Source organism: Cervus elaphus, chromosome 15, assembly GCF_910594005.1.
Source record: "Cervus elaphus chromosome 15, mCerEla1.1, whole genome shotgun sequence".
Taxonomy (NCBI): Eukaryota; Metazoa; Chordata; class Mammalia; order Artiodactyla; family Cervidae; genus Cervus; species Cervus elaphus.
Genome location: NC_057829.1, coordinates 16,047,602 through 16,064,076, shown reverse-complemented (window position 1 = coordinate 16,064,076; position 16,475 = coordinate 16,047,602). Strand labels below are relative to the sequence as shown.

The 16,475-nt window shown below is 39.3% G+C and overlaps 1 protein-coding gene across 2 annotated transcripts in view; it reads left to right on the top strand.

Annotated features, from left to right (window-relative positions):
- Positions 1-16,475, top strand: part of ANK3 (ankyrin 3) — a 365,593-nt gene that overhangs the window by 208,250 nt on the left and 140,868 nt on the right. For both annotated transcript variants that reach the window (XM_043926997.1, XM_043926998.1), the window contains exons 18-21: positions 4,488-4,586; positions 11,867-11,965; positions 12,061-12,159; positions 12,687-12,782. In XM_043926997.1, coding sequence (XP_043782932.1) covers positions 4,488-4,586; positions 11,867-11,965; positions 12,061-12,159; positions 12,687-12,782 — 393 coding nt within the window. The remainder of the gene's footprint in view (positions 1-4,487; positions 4,587-11,866; positions 11,966-12,060; positions 12,160-12,686; positions 12,783-16,475) is intronic.

The following is a 16,475-nucleotide window of genomic DNA, read 5'->3' as shown; positions in this document are numbered from 1 at the left end:
AACATTTGAGGGGTACCTACTCCTTGCTTGTCCTAGTTTTAAGTCTTAGGTTACAAAGAGAAATTAGGAGCAGGTCTGCCTTCAGAAAGTTCATTTTAGTAACAGAAATTTAGAGTAGCTCTTTTATTCAGTAGATCAAAAAGTTAGTCTTTGTAGGTAAATTGGCAGTTCCAGGCAACCCTTTAAGTCTCTGTTCCTCAAAGTCTTTAGACTCCCACACCCTTGCATTTGACTCTCCTTGGTTAGTAAAAAGGTTTGTGAAAAATCCAGCCCACAATTAGCAGGAATGAGGTTATAGCATCTCACTGTATTATCAGAGAATTTGGTTTTGTTGACCTGCTTATTAATACCTGAGTCTGAGATTTACCCAGAATTCCAGACCCATGTTCTTAAGTCTTCAGATACAACAGAAGTCTGCAAGAGTGCCCCCAAATACCCAATAATCCAAACTCCCTGAAATTTAGCTTCTCCTCTACAGGATGGTGATGGCACGGCTGTGACATTTCTCAGTCATAGCTCAGATATTGGAGGAGAGTTTCAAGACAACAGTAGTTTTACAGCAACAAGTTATAAGGAGTTTTAATATTGTAATATATGTGGCCTATACTTTGTAATCGTGGAGGCTTTGAATCTCCTGGGTATAAACCCTAAATCTGACTTCCGCTTGATGTATAACTTGATTGGACAAGTCATGTGACCCCTCTGAGCCTTAGTTCTGTCCTCTAATAAACAATGCCCACAATATTTACTTCCTAGAAATGTCATGAAGGTAAACTGAGATAATATTTAGTACCTTCTTCTAAGTAGAAAAAGAATAATTGTCTTAATTTTAGACTTTTTACAGTTTGGGGGAAAGGTTATGCACTAATCTTAATCACCAAGGTGATTTAACAAATTCTATAAATGAAAAGACATACGTAAGAAAATACTCACTTTTAGAATCTTGAAAATACTTTGTGATCATTGCAGAACCAACACAATTTTCTTTTTTTTTTTTTCTCCTGGTTTACTGATTTTCTTTTCTTGTATCTTTCTTTTTAAACCTTTCTTTTGGGATGTGTGTCCCAGCATTAATGGGAATCACAAAGCAATTTCAAATAGTCATTAAAATCAGGGTTTGTTTGAGCTGTTGAATTTCTAAGGTTCATATACTAATGCACAAGCCAGATTTATAATAGTTTGTTGCAAAATTCTACTTGTCTTAATGAGATGGAGGACCTGGCATTCTCAAATTGAAGTGCCTTCTGGCATCCATTAGTATAAGTTTTCTTAGAAGCCCAGAATATTATCTTATTAACTCTCCCAGAGACAATATAGGCCTGAAGCGATTAGTTAACAAGGGAACATTTTACATAGGTTTGACACCCACATATAGTGTAACTAACTTTTTTTTCTTTTTAAATTCCTTTAGCCAACTTGTTGTTTTATATATATATATATATATATATATATATATATATATATATATATATATATATATATGGCCTTGAATTCACCTTAAAACCATTTTTTTTTTAAATTTAGACTGAGAATACTTTAGAAAGAATTCCTCAGTGTCTACTTTGGTAGACTGAACATTAGCAAGGGAATTCTGAGGTCCAAAAGACATAGTAAACCAAGGAAACCTGGAAGTGTCCAGCCACCTTCCTGAATAAAGTCTACCTAAGCGATATACCACCAAGGAAATTTTCTGGTTTTACATCAGCACATGGTACTTACAGAACTTTTAAGAACTTCACAATTCCTAGAAATGGTCTAATACAAAAGTATTTGTAAGTCTTTGCGTCCTTTCTCATCATTTTCTGTATCAAGTGTAAGTTATGGTGTGAAAGTAGAGAATCAGTAGGATTCTATTACTCAAGAAGAATTCTGACAGGCTTTCTGTCTGTTTTTCTTGAGTTTCCAAAGTTTTAGACATCAGTTATTGTCCCTCCACCCCACTTTCCTCATCCTACCTCCCCATTTCACTCTAGACTTTATTTCCTTGCTAAACAGTGAATATTGAGGGACTTCTCTGAGAGTCCATTGGTTGAGACTTTGCTTTTCGCTGCAGGGGATCCAGGTTTGATGCCTGGTTGGGGACCTAAGATCCCACAAGCCTCATGAGTGAAAAACTAAAACATAAAACAGAAGCAATACTGTAACAAATTCAATAAAGACTTTAAAAATGGTGCATGTCAAAAAAATCTTTAAAAATATGAATATTAGAAGATTTAGCTTTTGTGAAAAGTTACATTGAACTAAACACTCAGTTGTTTTCACTTATTTCTTTTCTTACTATTCACCAGCAGTTCTCAGATTTTAAGAAAAAGGAACCCTGAACTTAAGTTCCTGCTGAAGTGCTACTGTTTAATTGGATTCCATTTTGCTTTTGACATTTTCCCACATGAATTTTGAAGACCACAAGTAGCTGTACTTCTTTACACAGCTAATAGACTATGAAACGAAGCTACTGCTATCCCAAGTTTATTTTATTTAAAATAAAATGTATTATTTTTAACAAATGCCATTTAAAAAATGAGCTGTGGTCAAAACTCAGTAAAAGATTAACAGATAACTTCTGAACTCAAACAGGGCTGTTTTAACCATCTCATTGAAAAAATCATGAATAGAAAAATGATCTTTCTTTATTTACTTTATCCTATTTTATCAAAAGCTGTGTGCTTTTTCCTCTGACTTAATTAGTAGATGGATTAAATGCTATTATGTAGATACTTTAATCCTTGGCTATACATTAAAGATACAGTAGTTGCCTCAACAGGCTCACAGTGGTTTGAGGAAGACAGACCAGAAAAGAGTTTAAATGTGGGATTATGATGCTCTCAATAGAAGTGAGCACCTAGAGGGTTTGCACATAAATAGTAACAATGAGGCCCTTTTCGAGACACAGGGAGAGGGAGAGAAGCCCTGGAAAGCTGGAGGTGACTCTGTGCCAAAGGTGGAGTGGGTCATCCCCGGGGCAGCATGAACATACATGGGGAAACAGGAGAGGGTAGAGCACAGGCCAGAATACCTTCCCCAAAGGGGGGGTTGTGACACTTTCACAAAATGTTATGGCTGAAAATATCTGTTGCCTCTAAAGTGGAGCATGGAACATTGTTCTGTGATTATGTCAGTGTTTGGGTGGTGCCAGTTTTGGCCCCAGGCTTATTTTTCTTGGATTCCAAGTGAAGGCACCACTCCTCCTTTTTCTGTTTCCTCTTTATTCGGTTTGGGTGAGCTTCTTCCGAAAGTCTGTAAACAGCATCAGAAAGTCTGGAGTGAATGACTCTTCCTGAGTCCTGGCATGTGTTTGATAGAATAGCAGCCCTTAAATAAATCATGTCGTGTGCCCTTCCTGATGCTGCATTTGGCTCTCTCCTTTCCCCTGACAAATGGGACAGGCTGATGGTCTTGCTGCACAGATGCTGGTGGAGGAGAAAGAAGGCCCCCAGGACTTAAGACATTAACCTCTGGGACTTCCCTGGCGTTACAGTGGTTAAGACTCTGAGCTTCCACTGCAGTGGGCATGGGTTTGATCCTTAGTTGGGAAACCAAGATCCCACATGCTACAAGGTGCAATCAAATAATTTTTTTAAATTTATATTTAAAACGTGTGCCAGCAGATCTTGTCTGGTGAGGTGTTTTAGGGGAAAAAAAAAAGACAGTAACTTCTGTGCTCATTATGGATGAAAGAAAAGAATCTGGAAGCACTTACACCAGCTTACTTTCTCTTAAATGTTATTTATGAAAAAAATGCAGCTACAGAAGATTTCTAAGCCAGAGTACAGTCTTAGTGATTTTTTTCTTGGCCATTGGAATAATGGCCAACAACATAGCCTGTCCATTCTGTGGTAGAGTCCATTTCAAATACCCAGTCTTATAAAATGATCTTGAAATTCTCATGAAATAGACTTCATATTACATTTCACAGACCATCTTTCCTACCCAGAAGCAACATACAGAAAATGTTTTCCAGCCTTGGATTTTAATATTTAATGGAGAAAATGTTATCATCATATGTCAGTAACAGTTTATAAACAATTTTTATTTTAATTTTTGCTGAAGCTAGTATCACTAGTAATGCAATAAAACTCTTGCATAATGTGAGTTTTAAAAATCTCTATTTTTTTAAAAAAAGTGAACACTGAAGTACGTAAGAGGAAAATGATATAATGTCTGGAATTTGCTTTAAAATACTTCTGCAAAGAAAAGAACATACAGGAAGTAGGCTTGGATGAAGCAAGCAGAGGAAGAACTTGATAATTGCTGCATCTGTGATCAGTACACAAGGTTCAGTCCATCCCCTCCGCTTTTGAGGATGTTTGAAATTTTTCAGTAAGCCTGCAGATAACAGTGTTGTCACATGCTAATTTATAAACTTACTCTATAAATTTTTTTAACATAAAAATTCTAGGTTCACTCTTCTTGAAGTCATGAATTGTTTCTCTAATATGCTTGTATGTCATCCATCCCTCATGTAAGATGACCACTTTGATATTTTGCAGAGTGGCCTGGCCCCACTCCATTTGGCTGCTCAAGAAGACAGAGTGAATGTGGCCGAAGTCCTTGTAAACCAGGGGGCACATGTGGACGCCCAGACAAAGGTACGCAAAAAGATTGTGCCCATCCAAAGCGTATCTGTACAAGGGACACCAAAGCCACTGTTTGTGGTGTCCCATGCACTTTTACCTTTCATGGCCCGAATATGTAGCTGTATGTTGATGCCTCCTGTGTTAACACAGTTTATTAACCTTTGTTACAGCATGTCAACCCTTCAAGGTCGGAGTGTGAAAGCATATACCTTTCTTAGTTTTTTTTTTTTTTTCCTTTCTTAGTTTTTATGGCTGAGTTTAAAAATGCATTTAGAAAAATTTGTTAGTCAGTAATTGATGGCCTTACTTTGTTCAGGCATAGTCTATGGATGAGGTTACATTAAGTTTTACTCAATTACTACTCACTTGCTAGACTCATAGAAGATAAGTGGATATTTTGTGTCATAATCAAAGATAGGACTTGATATTAATCTTTCTCTGAACATTTTTTTCAGTGCTTAAGTTTGTTACTCTTCATATCAAACCTGTTTTACCTACTTCAAAATGTAACCTTTCTTTCTTTCTGGGTGTCACATGTTTGACACAAACATGAATACTTGCTAAATACTGTATTGTGAATGTGAACATTTTGGGGTATAACATAGATTGATTCTGAGGTGTGTGAACCGATATTGAAGATATCAACAATATAGATGGATCACTGGGAATTAGCCAGGTAAAAAGGTATTGCAGATGTCAGGATCAGTCTGGATTTATGTGACAAGCACAGGGAACAGCCCTGAGTAGACTACGCCCTTTGCACAATGTTCTCTCTACGGCTGTGACTTCTCCACCCATACTTTTCCTTTCTCCAACAATGGAATTTTATTCCATTCGTATACATGCAACATTTGTTGAGATATTATTTCTATCAGAAGTAGAACATTATCTTCGCGATCAACAGGTGCAATTTTCCAACTCTTATATTTAAATAGATCTCATGTATGAATTAAATTCATACTTACAGCCTTGAGTTTAGGGTTTGGGTTTAGACTGTGCCTTCCAAAAGATAAAACATTATTACAATACTGCTGCCAGTAATTTTGTGCATTCTTACAAAGTATTGCATTTAACAGCAAAGTTGAAAAATCGACAGCTACATCAGCAAAAGAAAATAGAGGAACTGTACAAGAAAAAAAATTCCCACCCTCACTTAACAATCATATTTAAGTTTAAGAAAATGGACAGAAACATACAGCTACATACAAATGCAAAGCCTAGTGACTAAGAGGCTGTATGTACTAAAATATAAAGTGCAGATGGAGCCTGATTATCCAAGAATTGAAATCTTAAGGCAAACACAGAGCATGTGTATTTAGAACATATTTGCAAGTTATATTTAGTTCTATTAGAAAGAAACTGCCCAAAAAAGATATGACCAGGTAAGGTCCTTTAAGCTTTTTAAATTCTGTGTTAAAATAGTAAAGCAAATGTATTGATCTCTTCTCAAGGTAGTCCTAGATGTGACCTAGGCAGCTCCCCACACTCCAATTTCTGAATGCCTTGTGCCCTTGATGGCTCCTTGGCCTCTTTGGTAACCTAACTGCCCAGCTCTCTCTCCACTCTTTTGCCTTCCAAACTTGTCATTCTAAAAAAAAAAAAAAAAAAACCCTTATCTTTAGCCCTGAATGCCTTCCTAGATAACTGTTTATTTAACAAAGAAACCAATGAAGGCGACAGCAGTGACTGGATGGTTTCTTGTTACTTTTCATGAAAATATAAGCATTTAAATCTGATAAAGTCAGACTGAATTTAGCTTATATTCTTTATTTTGCTTGTATACTTTCATCAGAAAAGATATCTTTACTTTAGAAATTTACAACTTCACAGTAAGTAGATTCGCCCTGTGTTGTTTTATTTACATACACATATACAAATTTACATACACATATACATATGGCTTCCCAGGTGGCTCAGTGATAAAATCCTCCTGCCAATGCAGGAGACTCAGGAGAAAAGTGTTGTGAAGATCCCCTGGAGGAGGAAAGGGCAACCCAGTCCAGTATTCTTGCCTGGATAATCCCATGGACAGAGGAGTCTGCCAGGCTACCATCCATGGGGTCACACAGAGTTGGACACAACTAAGCTACTGAGTTTTACAAAAGGCAGAGGAACCAGAGATCAAATTGCCAACATCAGCTGGATCATAGAAAAAGCAGGAGAGTTCCAGAAAAACGTATATTTCTGCTTTACTGACTATGCCAAAGCCTTTGACTGTGTGGACCACAACAAACTATGGAAAATTCTAAAAGAGATGGGAATACCAGACCACCTGACCTGCCTCTTGAGAAACCTATATGCAGGTCAGGAAGCAACAGTTAGAACTGGACGTGGAACAACAGACTGGTTCCAAATAGGAAAAGGAGTATGTCAAGGCTGTATATTGTCACCCTGCTCATTTAACTTATATGCAGAGTACATCATGAGAAACGCTGGGCTGGAAGAAGCACAAGCTGGAATCAAGATTGCTGGGAGAAATATCAATAACCTCAGATATGCAGATGACACCACGCTCATGGCAGAAAGTGAAGAGGAACTAAAAAGCCTCTTGATGAAAGTGAAAGAGGAGAGTGAAAAAGTTGGCTTAAAGCTCAACATTCAGAAAACTAAGATCATGGCATCCGGTCCCATCACTTCATGGCAAATAGATGGGGAAACAGTGGAAACAGTGTCAGACTTTATTTTTTGGGGGCTCCAAAATCACTGCAGATGGTGACTGCAGCCATGAAATTAAAAGACCCTTACTCCTTGGAAGGAAAGTTATGACGAACCTAGATAGCATATTAAAAAACAGAAACATTACTTTGCCAACAAAGGTCCGTCTAGTCAAGGCTATGGTTTTTCCAGTGGTCATGTATGGATGTGAGAGTTGGACTGGGAAGAAAGCTGAGTGCCGAAAAATTGATGCTTTTGAACTGTGGTGTTGGAGAAGACTCCTGAGAGTCCCTTGGTCAGCGAGGAGATCCAACCAGTTCATCCTAATGGAGATCAGTCCTGGTTGTTCATTGGAAAGACTGATGCTGAAGCTGAAACTCCAATACCTTGGCCACCTCATGTGAAGAGTTGACTCATTGGAAAAGACCCTGATGCTGGGAGGGATTGAGGGCAGGAGGAGAAGGGGACGACAGGATGAGTTGGCTGGACTCGATGGATATGAGTTTGAGTAAACTCCGGGAGTTGGTGATGGACAGGGAAGCCTGGCATGCTGCAATTCATGGGGTCGCAAAGAGTCTGACACAGCTGAGCGACTGAATTGAACTGAACTGAACTGAAGCTACTGAGTACACACATATACACACAGATTTAAACCATTTTATTTGATTACCTTATCCCTTTATAAGTTAAAACTTCTAGAAGGCAGTAATAGAGTTCTGTTTCTCAATACTTTTTTGTCCCAACACATCCAACGTAGACACCAACACTCAGTCAGGGCTTAAAGCAGTGATTCTCAAGGGCAGATTGGCAGGAAGAGAGATGGTGCCGTGAACCTTCTGCTGCTGATTTGCACAAGCGATCCCATGATGTAAGAGTCTCAGGTCTCTACCAGGGTTTCCCTCTAACCCAGCCCACTCAGGTCACAGTCAGTAATCATTTTTGTACTCAGTATAATATTTCTGAAGCATGTACCTTTTCCTGCCCTTTACAAGTGGTGCACTTCAGAATGCATCTCTTGGGACTTTCCTAGTGGTCCGGTGAAGACCCCACACTTCTGATGCAGGAGGCACAGGTTCGATCCCTGCTCAGGGAACTAAGATCCTGCATGCCTCAGAGTATAGTGAAAACAAATGAAAACCCCAAAAGCATCTCTCTGCCTCTTGAAAAAAATTCCTTGTTTTTTTCTTCTCAGCAAAGATCACAGCACCAAAAAGAAGGGAGGCTGTGATTGTCCCATAGTTGAGCAGGGCAGGAGTGCAGAGAGATGGGTTGTTTGAACTCTTTTCTTAACCTTGTAAATAAGGAGCTGATTACATCCCATGAACTTCCAAACTCTTCCTGGTAAAGATGATGTCCCCAACCAGCATATAGTTAGTTAAAATGTGTGGTACTGATTGATTCACTGGCTTCAGTTTTAAAATAATAATAATTAAATTATCAAGAGCTCTTCTCTGTTGTGGGGGAAAGACTGGAACATCTTGGTAACCACCCAGGCAGCCTTCCCACTGGCCTTCTGACCCGCCAAGTCTCCCCTTCACTTTGTATTTGAAGTTCATCAGATCATTTCAGACGAAATTGTGCTGCTGGCCACAGGGTTTAATGTTCAGTGTCGTTGAACTAAAATGAAGCCACTTCTTTTGCTTTTTAAAAGGATAATCTCTGGAAGCCTTTTATTTAGACCACCCCAAAACATACTGAAGCAATTGTAGTTGTAAGTGGGTGTGTTCACTGAGGAAGTGCAAGGAAGGCCAAAGATGAACTCCAAGAGAACAGAGTGTTTAGGGGGAGAGAAAATACTGTGGATTTCCTGCCCCCTCTTTCTCAAACTGTGTTGCACAGGAAGGCCCCTAACCACTGCTTAGTAAGATCTCACGCTCAGGCACCACGGATGAGAAACGCCAGCCTGAATATTCCACCTGTGGCTGTCTGCCCTTCCTACACAAACACAGCCTTTCAATATTACCTCAAGGAGATGACTCCCTTCAGCTTATAATGATGGGATATATAGGCAACAGTGAAAAAAGGAAACAAAACTGCTCAGTTATCGGAACTGAGACTGCTTCTTAGTTATTAAAAAAAAAACGAAGAGTTGCCCTTTCCAAAACATATTGCCACTAGTTGAAAGGAATTGCCCAAATCACATTTTTCTGGGCATATTTGTGCCAGGTGCCACTTAACGTGGGAATTTTGTGACCCTCAGTGAATGGAGGAGCCTCAGTTTGGTTTCTCTGGATGCAAACTGAATCTTCCTGGCCATGCAGTCATATTTTTAACAAAATAGTGTTTGTAGAACAGAAGCAGATCAGTATCTTATAGCAGAGTGAACACGGGAGAGAAACTGTGCATTAAGATACTTAGAATGATCCAGTATCTTTTAAAAATGTGATCAGTACAATAGCAAAATAGCCATTGGAAACTGTTTATCATAGCTTAGGCATGTTGACTGAAAACTTGAAGCATTCCTCAGTGTTTAAAAGTTTGAAATATTTTCTGTAATTTTTGGCTTGGAAACCGTCATCTGTCACTAACACTGGGAATGTTACTTCAATCAATCAAGCTAATTGTACTGAGAACTGGTAAGAGAAGACCTCCCTCCCTAAGTGGCATTCTGACTCTTAATGCAGCATCCTGAGTTCCTCAGTACCCAGAAAGAACCCCACAGAGCAGGCAGGTGGATTCCGGCCTTCAAAGTGGGATCGTCACACATGAAGCAGCTTTAGGGGTTGTAAGTCAGACTCATCTATATGTAGTTATGGTGAGCTTATCATCACGGTCTGATTAGTGTGGCTGCACTCACAGGTCAGTTCAGGGAACAGAATCTAACCAGAGTCAGCTCTTTAGGGCAGCACCTACTTTGAGAGGTATCTTTACCTTCCACAGTCAGCTGTGTTCTGGGCACCCCTTTTTCAATTCTAATTTACCCATTTGCTGGAGTGTCTAAGTCAATTTGAGTTGCTATAACAAAAGTACAATAGCTTCGACAAACTGATTTCTCAGAGTTCAGGAGGTTGAGAAGTACAAGATCAAGATGCTGGTGGCAGGTAGCCATCTTCTTATTGTATCCTTAGATGGCAGAGAGCAAAGAGAAGAGACAAAGTCTCTCCTGTCTCTTCTTATAAGGGCACTAATCCCATTCATGAAAGCTCCATCCTCATGACCTAATTACCTCCCAAAGGCCTCATTTCTAAATTCTATTACTCTGGGATTAGGATTTCAGCATACAAATTTTGGGGGATACAGATATTCAGTCTTTAGCCCAGAATCACCATAAAGACACATTAATGCCATCATGTAATAAGATGCAGACCCTTAAAAATATGGACCCCTGACCCTTGCCTATTTAGAAATGTTATAAAAGGTCCATGTTCTCCCTTTCAGTAATCTGGTGCTTCCAGTTTCATTGTAAACAGGGGTTGGTTAAAGACACTGAAATTGTGTGGTGGAGTATGTTACAATATGGTCACCAAGAAAAAATACCTGGAATATCTTTATTTTAAAATATCTAGAATATATATATATGTATATGTGTGTGTGTGTAGATACATACACATATGTATACACACATGATACATTTTCAAAATAATTATTTATTTACTTATTTTGGGCTGTACTGAGTCTTTGTTGTTGCATGGACTTTTCTCTAGTTGTGAGAAGCAGGGGCCACTCTCTAGCTGTGGTGCATGGGCTTCTCGTTGCAGTGGCTTCTCTTATTGCAGAGCATGTGCTCTGGGCACACAGGCCTCAATAGTTGTGGCTCACGAGCTCAGTAGTTGTGGCTCACTGGCTCTAGAGCACAGGGTCAGTAGTTGTGACACTCGGGCTTAGTTGCTCTGTGTCAGGTGGGATCTTCCTGGCCCAGGGATCGAACCCATGTCCCCTGCATTGGCATGGATTCTTTACCACTGAGCCACTAGGGAGGCCCATGTTTTTTAATAGATAGAACTTACAGGGGTCAGTGGATATTAATTTGGAGCAATGGAAACAATCCATTGCTTTGTCTAATGAATGGTTTTCAAGCTGTGGGGCTCTAGCTATGTAGACAGGCATCTTAACTAGAGCATCTATTCCTAGATCAAATTCATACATCTCAGATCTCCTGAACTCACTCACACTAGCCTCTCCTGCTTCTGTATTTCTGTCCTTCCTAGCTCTGCCATGCATTCTGATCATCATTTACTGCCTTCATGATCATTTAGCCAGTTCATTTTTTTTCTACCTTGTTTTTATGCTTCTAGAGAGTAGAGTATTGAATAAAGGCTAGTCCAAGTCTGTCCATTGAGCACTCTTCTGACCCTTTATAAGAAGCCACTGGATACATCTGTCTAAGCTGTGTGTTGCTCCATCTTTTTGTCCTATCTTGAAAAGTTATTTATTATGAGAAGAAAATGAGCTAATGCTAGAGAGAGCACTTGGGGACATTTAATAACTATTTACATGTGAGGTGGTATTGTTATTTATACCTTATACTAGCTCTGAGAATTGTCAAGGACACTTGTTTTTATACAGGGGGGAAAAAACTCTGCCTACTTAAGAGAGGTTGAAGAACATTTTTGCTTCTATTTAGGATATCTGTTACTGAAAGTATACTAAAAATGTTTCTTTAAAAAAAAAATATATATATATATATATAATTACAGATGGGATATACGCCACTACATGTAGGCTGCCACTATGGAAACATCAAGATTGTTAACTTCCTGCTCCAGCATTCTGCAAAAGTAAATGCCAAAACAAAGGTAAACTTCTTTCTCCTTTGTATCTACCAAGTCATTGATCTTGTATCTTGTATGGAAGGGAGTTAAGAGTCTTTTCTTCCATCTTCCTTCTACAGAATGGGTATACACCATTACACCAAGCAGCTCAACAGGGACACACCCATATAATCAATGTGTTGCTTCAAAACAATGCCTCCCCCAATGAACTCACTGTGGTAAGAGCAAAGGGTCAGCTAGGGGAAAGGGGGGAGCTGGGCTGGGCTGCTCGCGTGTTCTTACATTTTTCATTGTGCATCAAGGTTGCTTTTTAGCTTTCGTTTGTAGGCATAAGCAGAGCATTCAGTAGAATGAAGGGAAAAGAACAATAACTGTATTGTGGTGAGCTGTCCGTAGAGAGAGATGTGGTTAGTGTTTCCCACTTAAAAAACTACAAACCCATTGCTGCCTAGTAGGAAGTACATATGTAAGAAGAAGCACGTGTTTGTTTCCTTGATTACTGAGAACATTACAGAGCCTCTCAGATTCCATGTAGAGCAACCCAGACTCTGCTGTGTGAGTAGAAACAGGTTAGGTGGCTCTTGGGCAAGGTTCATCTGTAATGAAACAGCATTTTGTGTGTGACTGTGGGACAGGACTAGTGAGACACTCACCTCAGGTTTGCACAGATGCCACATGTGCAGACACACGGGTGCTGATGCCGTGGAGTGACTGGTAATTCCTAGTCCCGTTTCCCTCTTGCCAGAACGGGAACACTGCCCTGGCCATTGCCCGGAGGCTTGGCTACATCTCGGTGGTGGACACCCTGAAGGTGGTGACCGAAGAGACCGTGACCACAACTGTGAGTAGTGGATGCCACAGCCTGTTACCCCCTTGCCCTGAAAGCCAGTTCTTGGACTGCAGGTTTTCCCAGGCTGTGGGGAGAAGAACCTTGTTCCTCCACTCAGAGACTAAGTGTCATGCTTCCAGATGCTGTTACCTCATTGATGGCAATCAGCAAAGCAAAACTCTCATTTCTGATATTTAGAAAAATTAAAAACACTAAAAATGCCTTTTATCTTTCAAAAAGCTATAGAGTTTTTAGTTCCATAGAAAGCTAACTGTGTGTGTTAAATTTGATATAAAAAATATTTAATGAGATGAAGGCAGAAATGTTTTAACAGCCTTTCTTTGGCAGTTTAAGAACTATGAAAACTCTAAGTTGGTTCTTTAAAATATTTTAACTCACAAATGACAATGTATCCATTGTCATCGTTATGGTGAAAATATTTTTGTTATAGATACATTCACCATAGGATCCAAATTGATTTTTCCCACCAGGCTGGGTCCTCTTCCATTCACCTGTTGGAGCTTAAATAGAAGAACAATAGGGTGTTGCATTAAAACTTAAATCTTCACCAGGAGGCCTTATTGCATCAAATATATTTTTACAAGCTGCCAGCCTCTAGGATAGGTCATCTCTTTTGAACCTCACCTGATGTCTTTGAACTCTTTCAGGATTTGGTAACTTTGGGATCAAGACCAGGTGTTGCACCATATCAGAGGCTTATTTGAGTTATTCTTGACTCCATGACTCAACACACAGGCCCAGACTGAGTCCATAAAATGTCAGTGTAGGACTCTGCAACACTTGGAATTATCAGCTGTGCTTCTTTTTCTCAAAGACCACCTACCACATGAAGGCATAGTTCACATCTTCAGTCTGGATACACAGGGCTGCATACAAAACATGGCTCACGGGACTCTGTAGCTTCCTGCCTGTTGAGTGATTTGGCTGTATACAGGTTTTAAAAACTAAAAGTTCAGCCTGATGATCACAAGAGAGAAATTCTATAATTTTCTAAAGAGAAAACAGCAGCTTCGGTCAACTAGAGCAATGGTTGTCAACCAGGGCACATTTCTAACTTCAAGACTGTTTGAATAAATTTCCACATATTCTTTCGTGTGTCTTGATATTTCATTATCTTAAAATCTATTATTAAATTCTCAAGAAAAGAGTTTAAATAATAATATTTATTAACCTTAATTTTATAGATATGCCATGTAACTCTCTCTAGAATGGGAAAGGAGAGAAGCACAGGTATTAAACAATGGCCAGATGTCACCATGCTCAAAAGATTTGAAGCCACTGCAGTAAATACATGAAACTTCTATTTCAGTGTTAAAGGACTTAAAATGGTTCAAAATATAAATCTTACGTGATTAAATGTCAGTGACTTTCTCATCCATTGCTATGCCGTGCTAAGTCACTTCAGTCATGTCTGACTCTTGTGACCCCATGGACTGTAGCCCACCAGGCTTCTCTGTCCTTGGGATTCTCCAGGCAAGAATACTGGAGTGGGTTGCCATTTCCTCCTCCAGGGCATCTTCTGGACCCAGGGATCGAACCTGCATCTTTTTTTATGTCTCCTGCATTACAGGCAGGTTCTTTACTACTAGCACCGCCTGGAAAGCCCATTAGGAAAGTTCAAAATGTTTCTTTGATGTCGAAAGAGTTTTAGGAGAAAATAAAGTCACAGACTAAGACAGTTAAGTTATAGCCTCAGGAAATGTACTGAGAGAAAAGCGTTTTGGGGCTCCAGTTCCTAGTGAAAGAATGTGCACAGTAGTCATACCATTTCTCACACAACTTCATTAGCTGACTTGGTAGGTGATTTTCTGCCAGAGAGAAAAGAAAGGACTCATGCTAACAGGAGGTAGAGTTTGCCTGGTGCAGTGAATGAGCCTCCACCAAATGAAGCTTTCACAGTGACTGTAAGAGTCCACGCAAGTCCCTGAGACTGAGTCCAGTGCTGCAGTATCAAAGCTTTATTTCAAGCTGAGACACCGCCTTCTCAGCCTTCGCTCTGCAGTGACATCCAGCTCAGACAGGACTGTAGCAATTCAGGGTGGGGGTCTATGATCCTAAACTAAGCAAGCACAGAGCAGCCTCCACCACAGGCCGGTCTTTCTTCAGCAGCTATGGAAGCCCCAGCAGCCACTGTCCCCATAAGCAGACGTCAATTTTTCAGCAACCTTAAAAATCAGACTGCATCAGGACTTCCCTGATGGTCCAGTGGTCAAGACTTTGCACTTCCACTGCCAGGGGGCACGGGTTCTATCCCTGGTACAGAAAGAAGACCTCATATGTGGTGCAGCTTGGCCAAAAAAAAAAAAAAGACGACATCTTTGATAAGAGTGCCATGTTTAATATGGAAATTCTGAGAAAGGTGCTTTAGTTAATGACTTTACAGTCATGGCTGAATAGGAAACTGAGTAACTAGAACTGGATATACAAAACATACAAATTAAGCTATTTAAATTGCATTGTTTAAAATTTCCATCAGAGCACCTCAGTCACTCAGATGTTGATTTCTAATAGCGTTCTCTGATAAAGGAAACCAGGCCTCCTTGGAGAAGTGACAAAAAATCTAGAGCTGGGGCAGGAAATATACAAGATGAGCCTGGAACCTCTTGCAGTGCCATAAAGGATTCCCCCCAACAACTGCCATATAAATAAGTACACATATATAAAATGATGAGATGTATTAATATTAAAGGGACACAGGAATCCACTGAAAGAGTTCCCAGTGGCCAAAGCTGGAACAATATGAGCAAAAGAAATACAATGGAATTGGGGTACAGGTGCAAAGTATAAAACATATATCTATGCATTCTTACTGATACAGATAAATGAATAACTAGAGAATAAAAGATGAATTCCTCAGTCAAAAGAATTCCAAATAATTGATGAAAATGCTTCACCATCAGGAAGGTAGAACATGATTCCCCACTGCTGAAGTATATCTGAGTATAGTAACTTCCCTCCAGAGAAAACAGTACAGAGACTGAGGGAAGTAGAGTAATTCTGTGATGAAGAAAACTGATCAACAGCCTGATGACCAAGTACATCAACACCCATAAATCATGTTGATGGTACATATCCTTCATGTAATATGATGAAAATGGCATTTTACCATGGTGATATTCCTCCCCCAAAACATATAACCCCCGTCTAATCAATGAGAAAAACATATAACCCCCGTCTAATCAATGAGAAAAACATGAGAAAATCTCAGTTTAGGGACATTCTACAAAATAGCTGAGCAGTTCACCCTGAAACTGTCAAGGTCATTAAAAACATGGAAAGTCTGAGAAACTGTCACAGCTATAGGAGCCTAAGGAGATTGACAACTAAAGAGAACACGGTATCCTGGATGAGATGCTAGAATAGTAAAAGGATATTTGGCAAAAACTAAGGAAAGCTGAATAAAATATAGACTTTAATAATAATAAATCAATATTGACTCATTAATTGCAACAAACGTACCTTGCTAATGTATGCTAATAATAAGGGAAATGGGGTGAAAATTCTACTATCCTTACAATTTTTGTGTAAATCTAAAACTGTTCTAATACAAAATACTCGTTTTTTTAATGTTCAATTACAGTATTACATGCTGGGGAAATACCAAGTAATGCTTTATTTCAACGTGACTTGTACTACTGGTCTTTCATTTGCTCAGATTAAAAGAGGACTCATTTTAAAACTAAA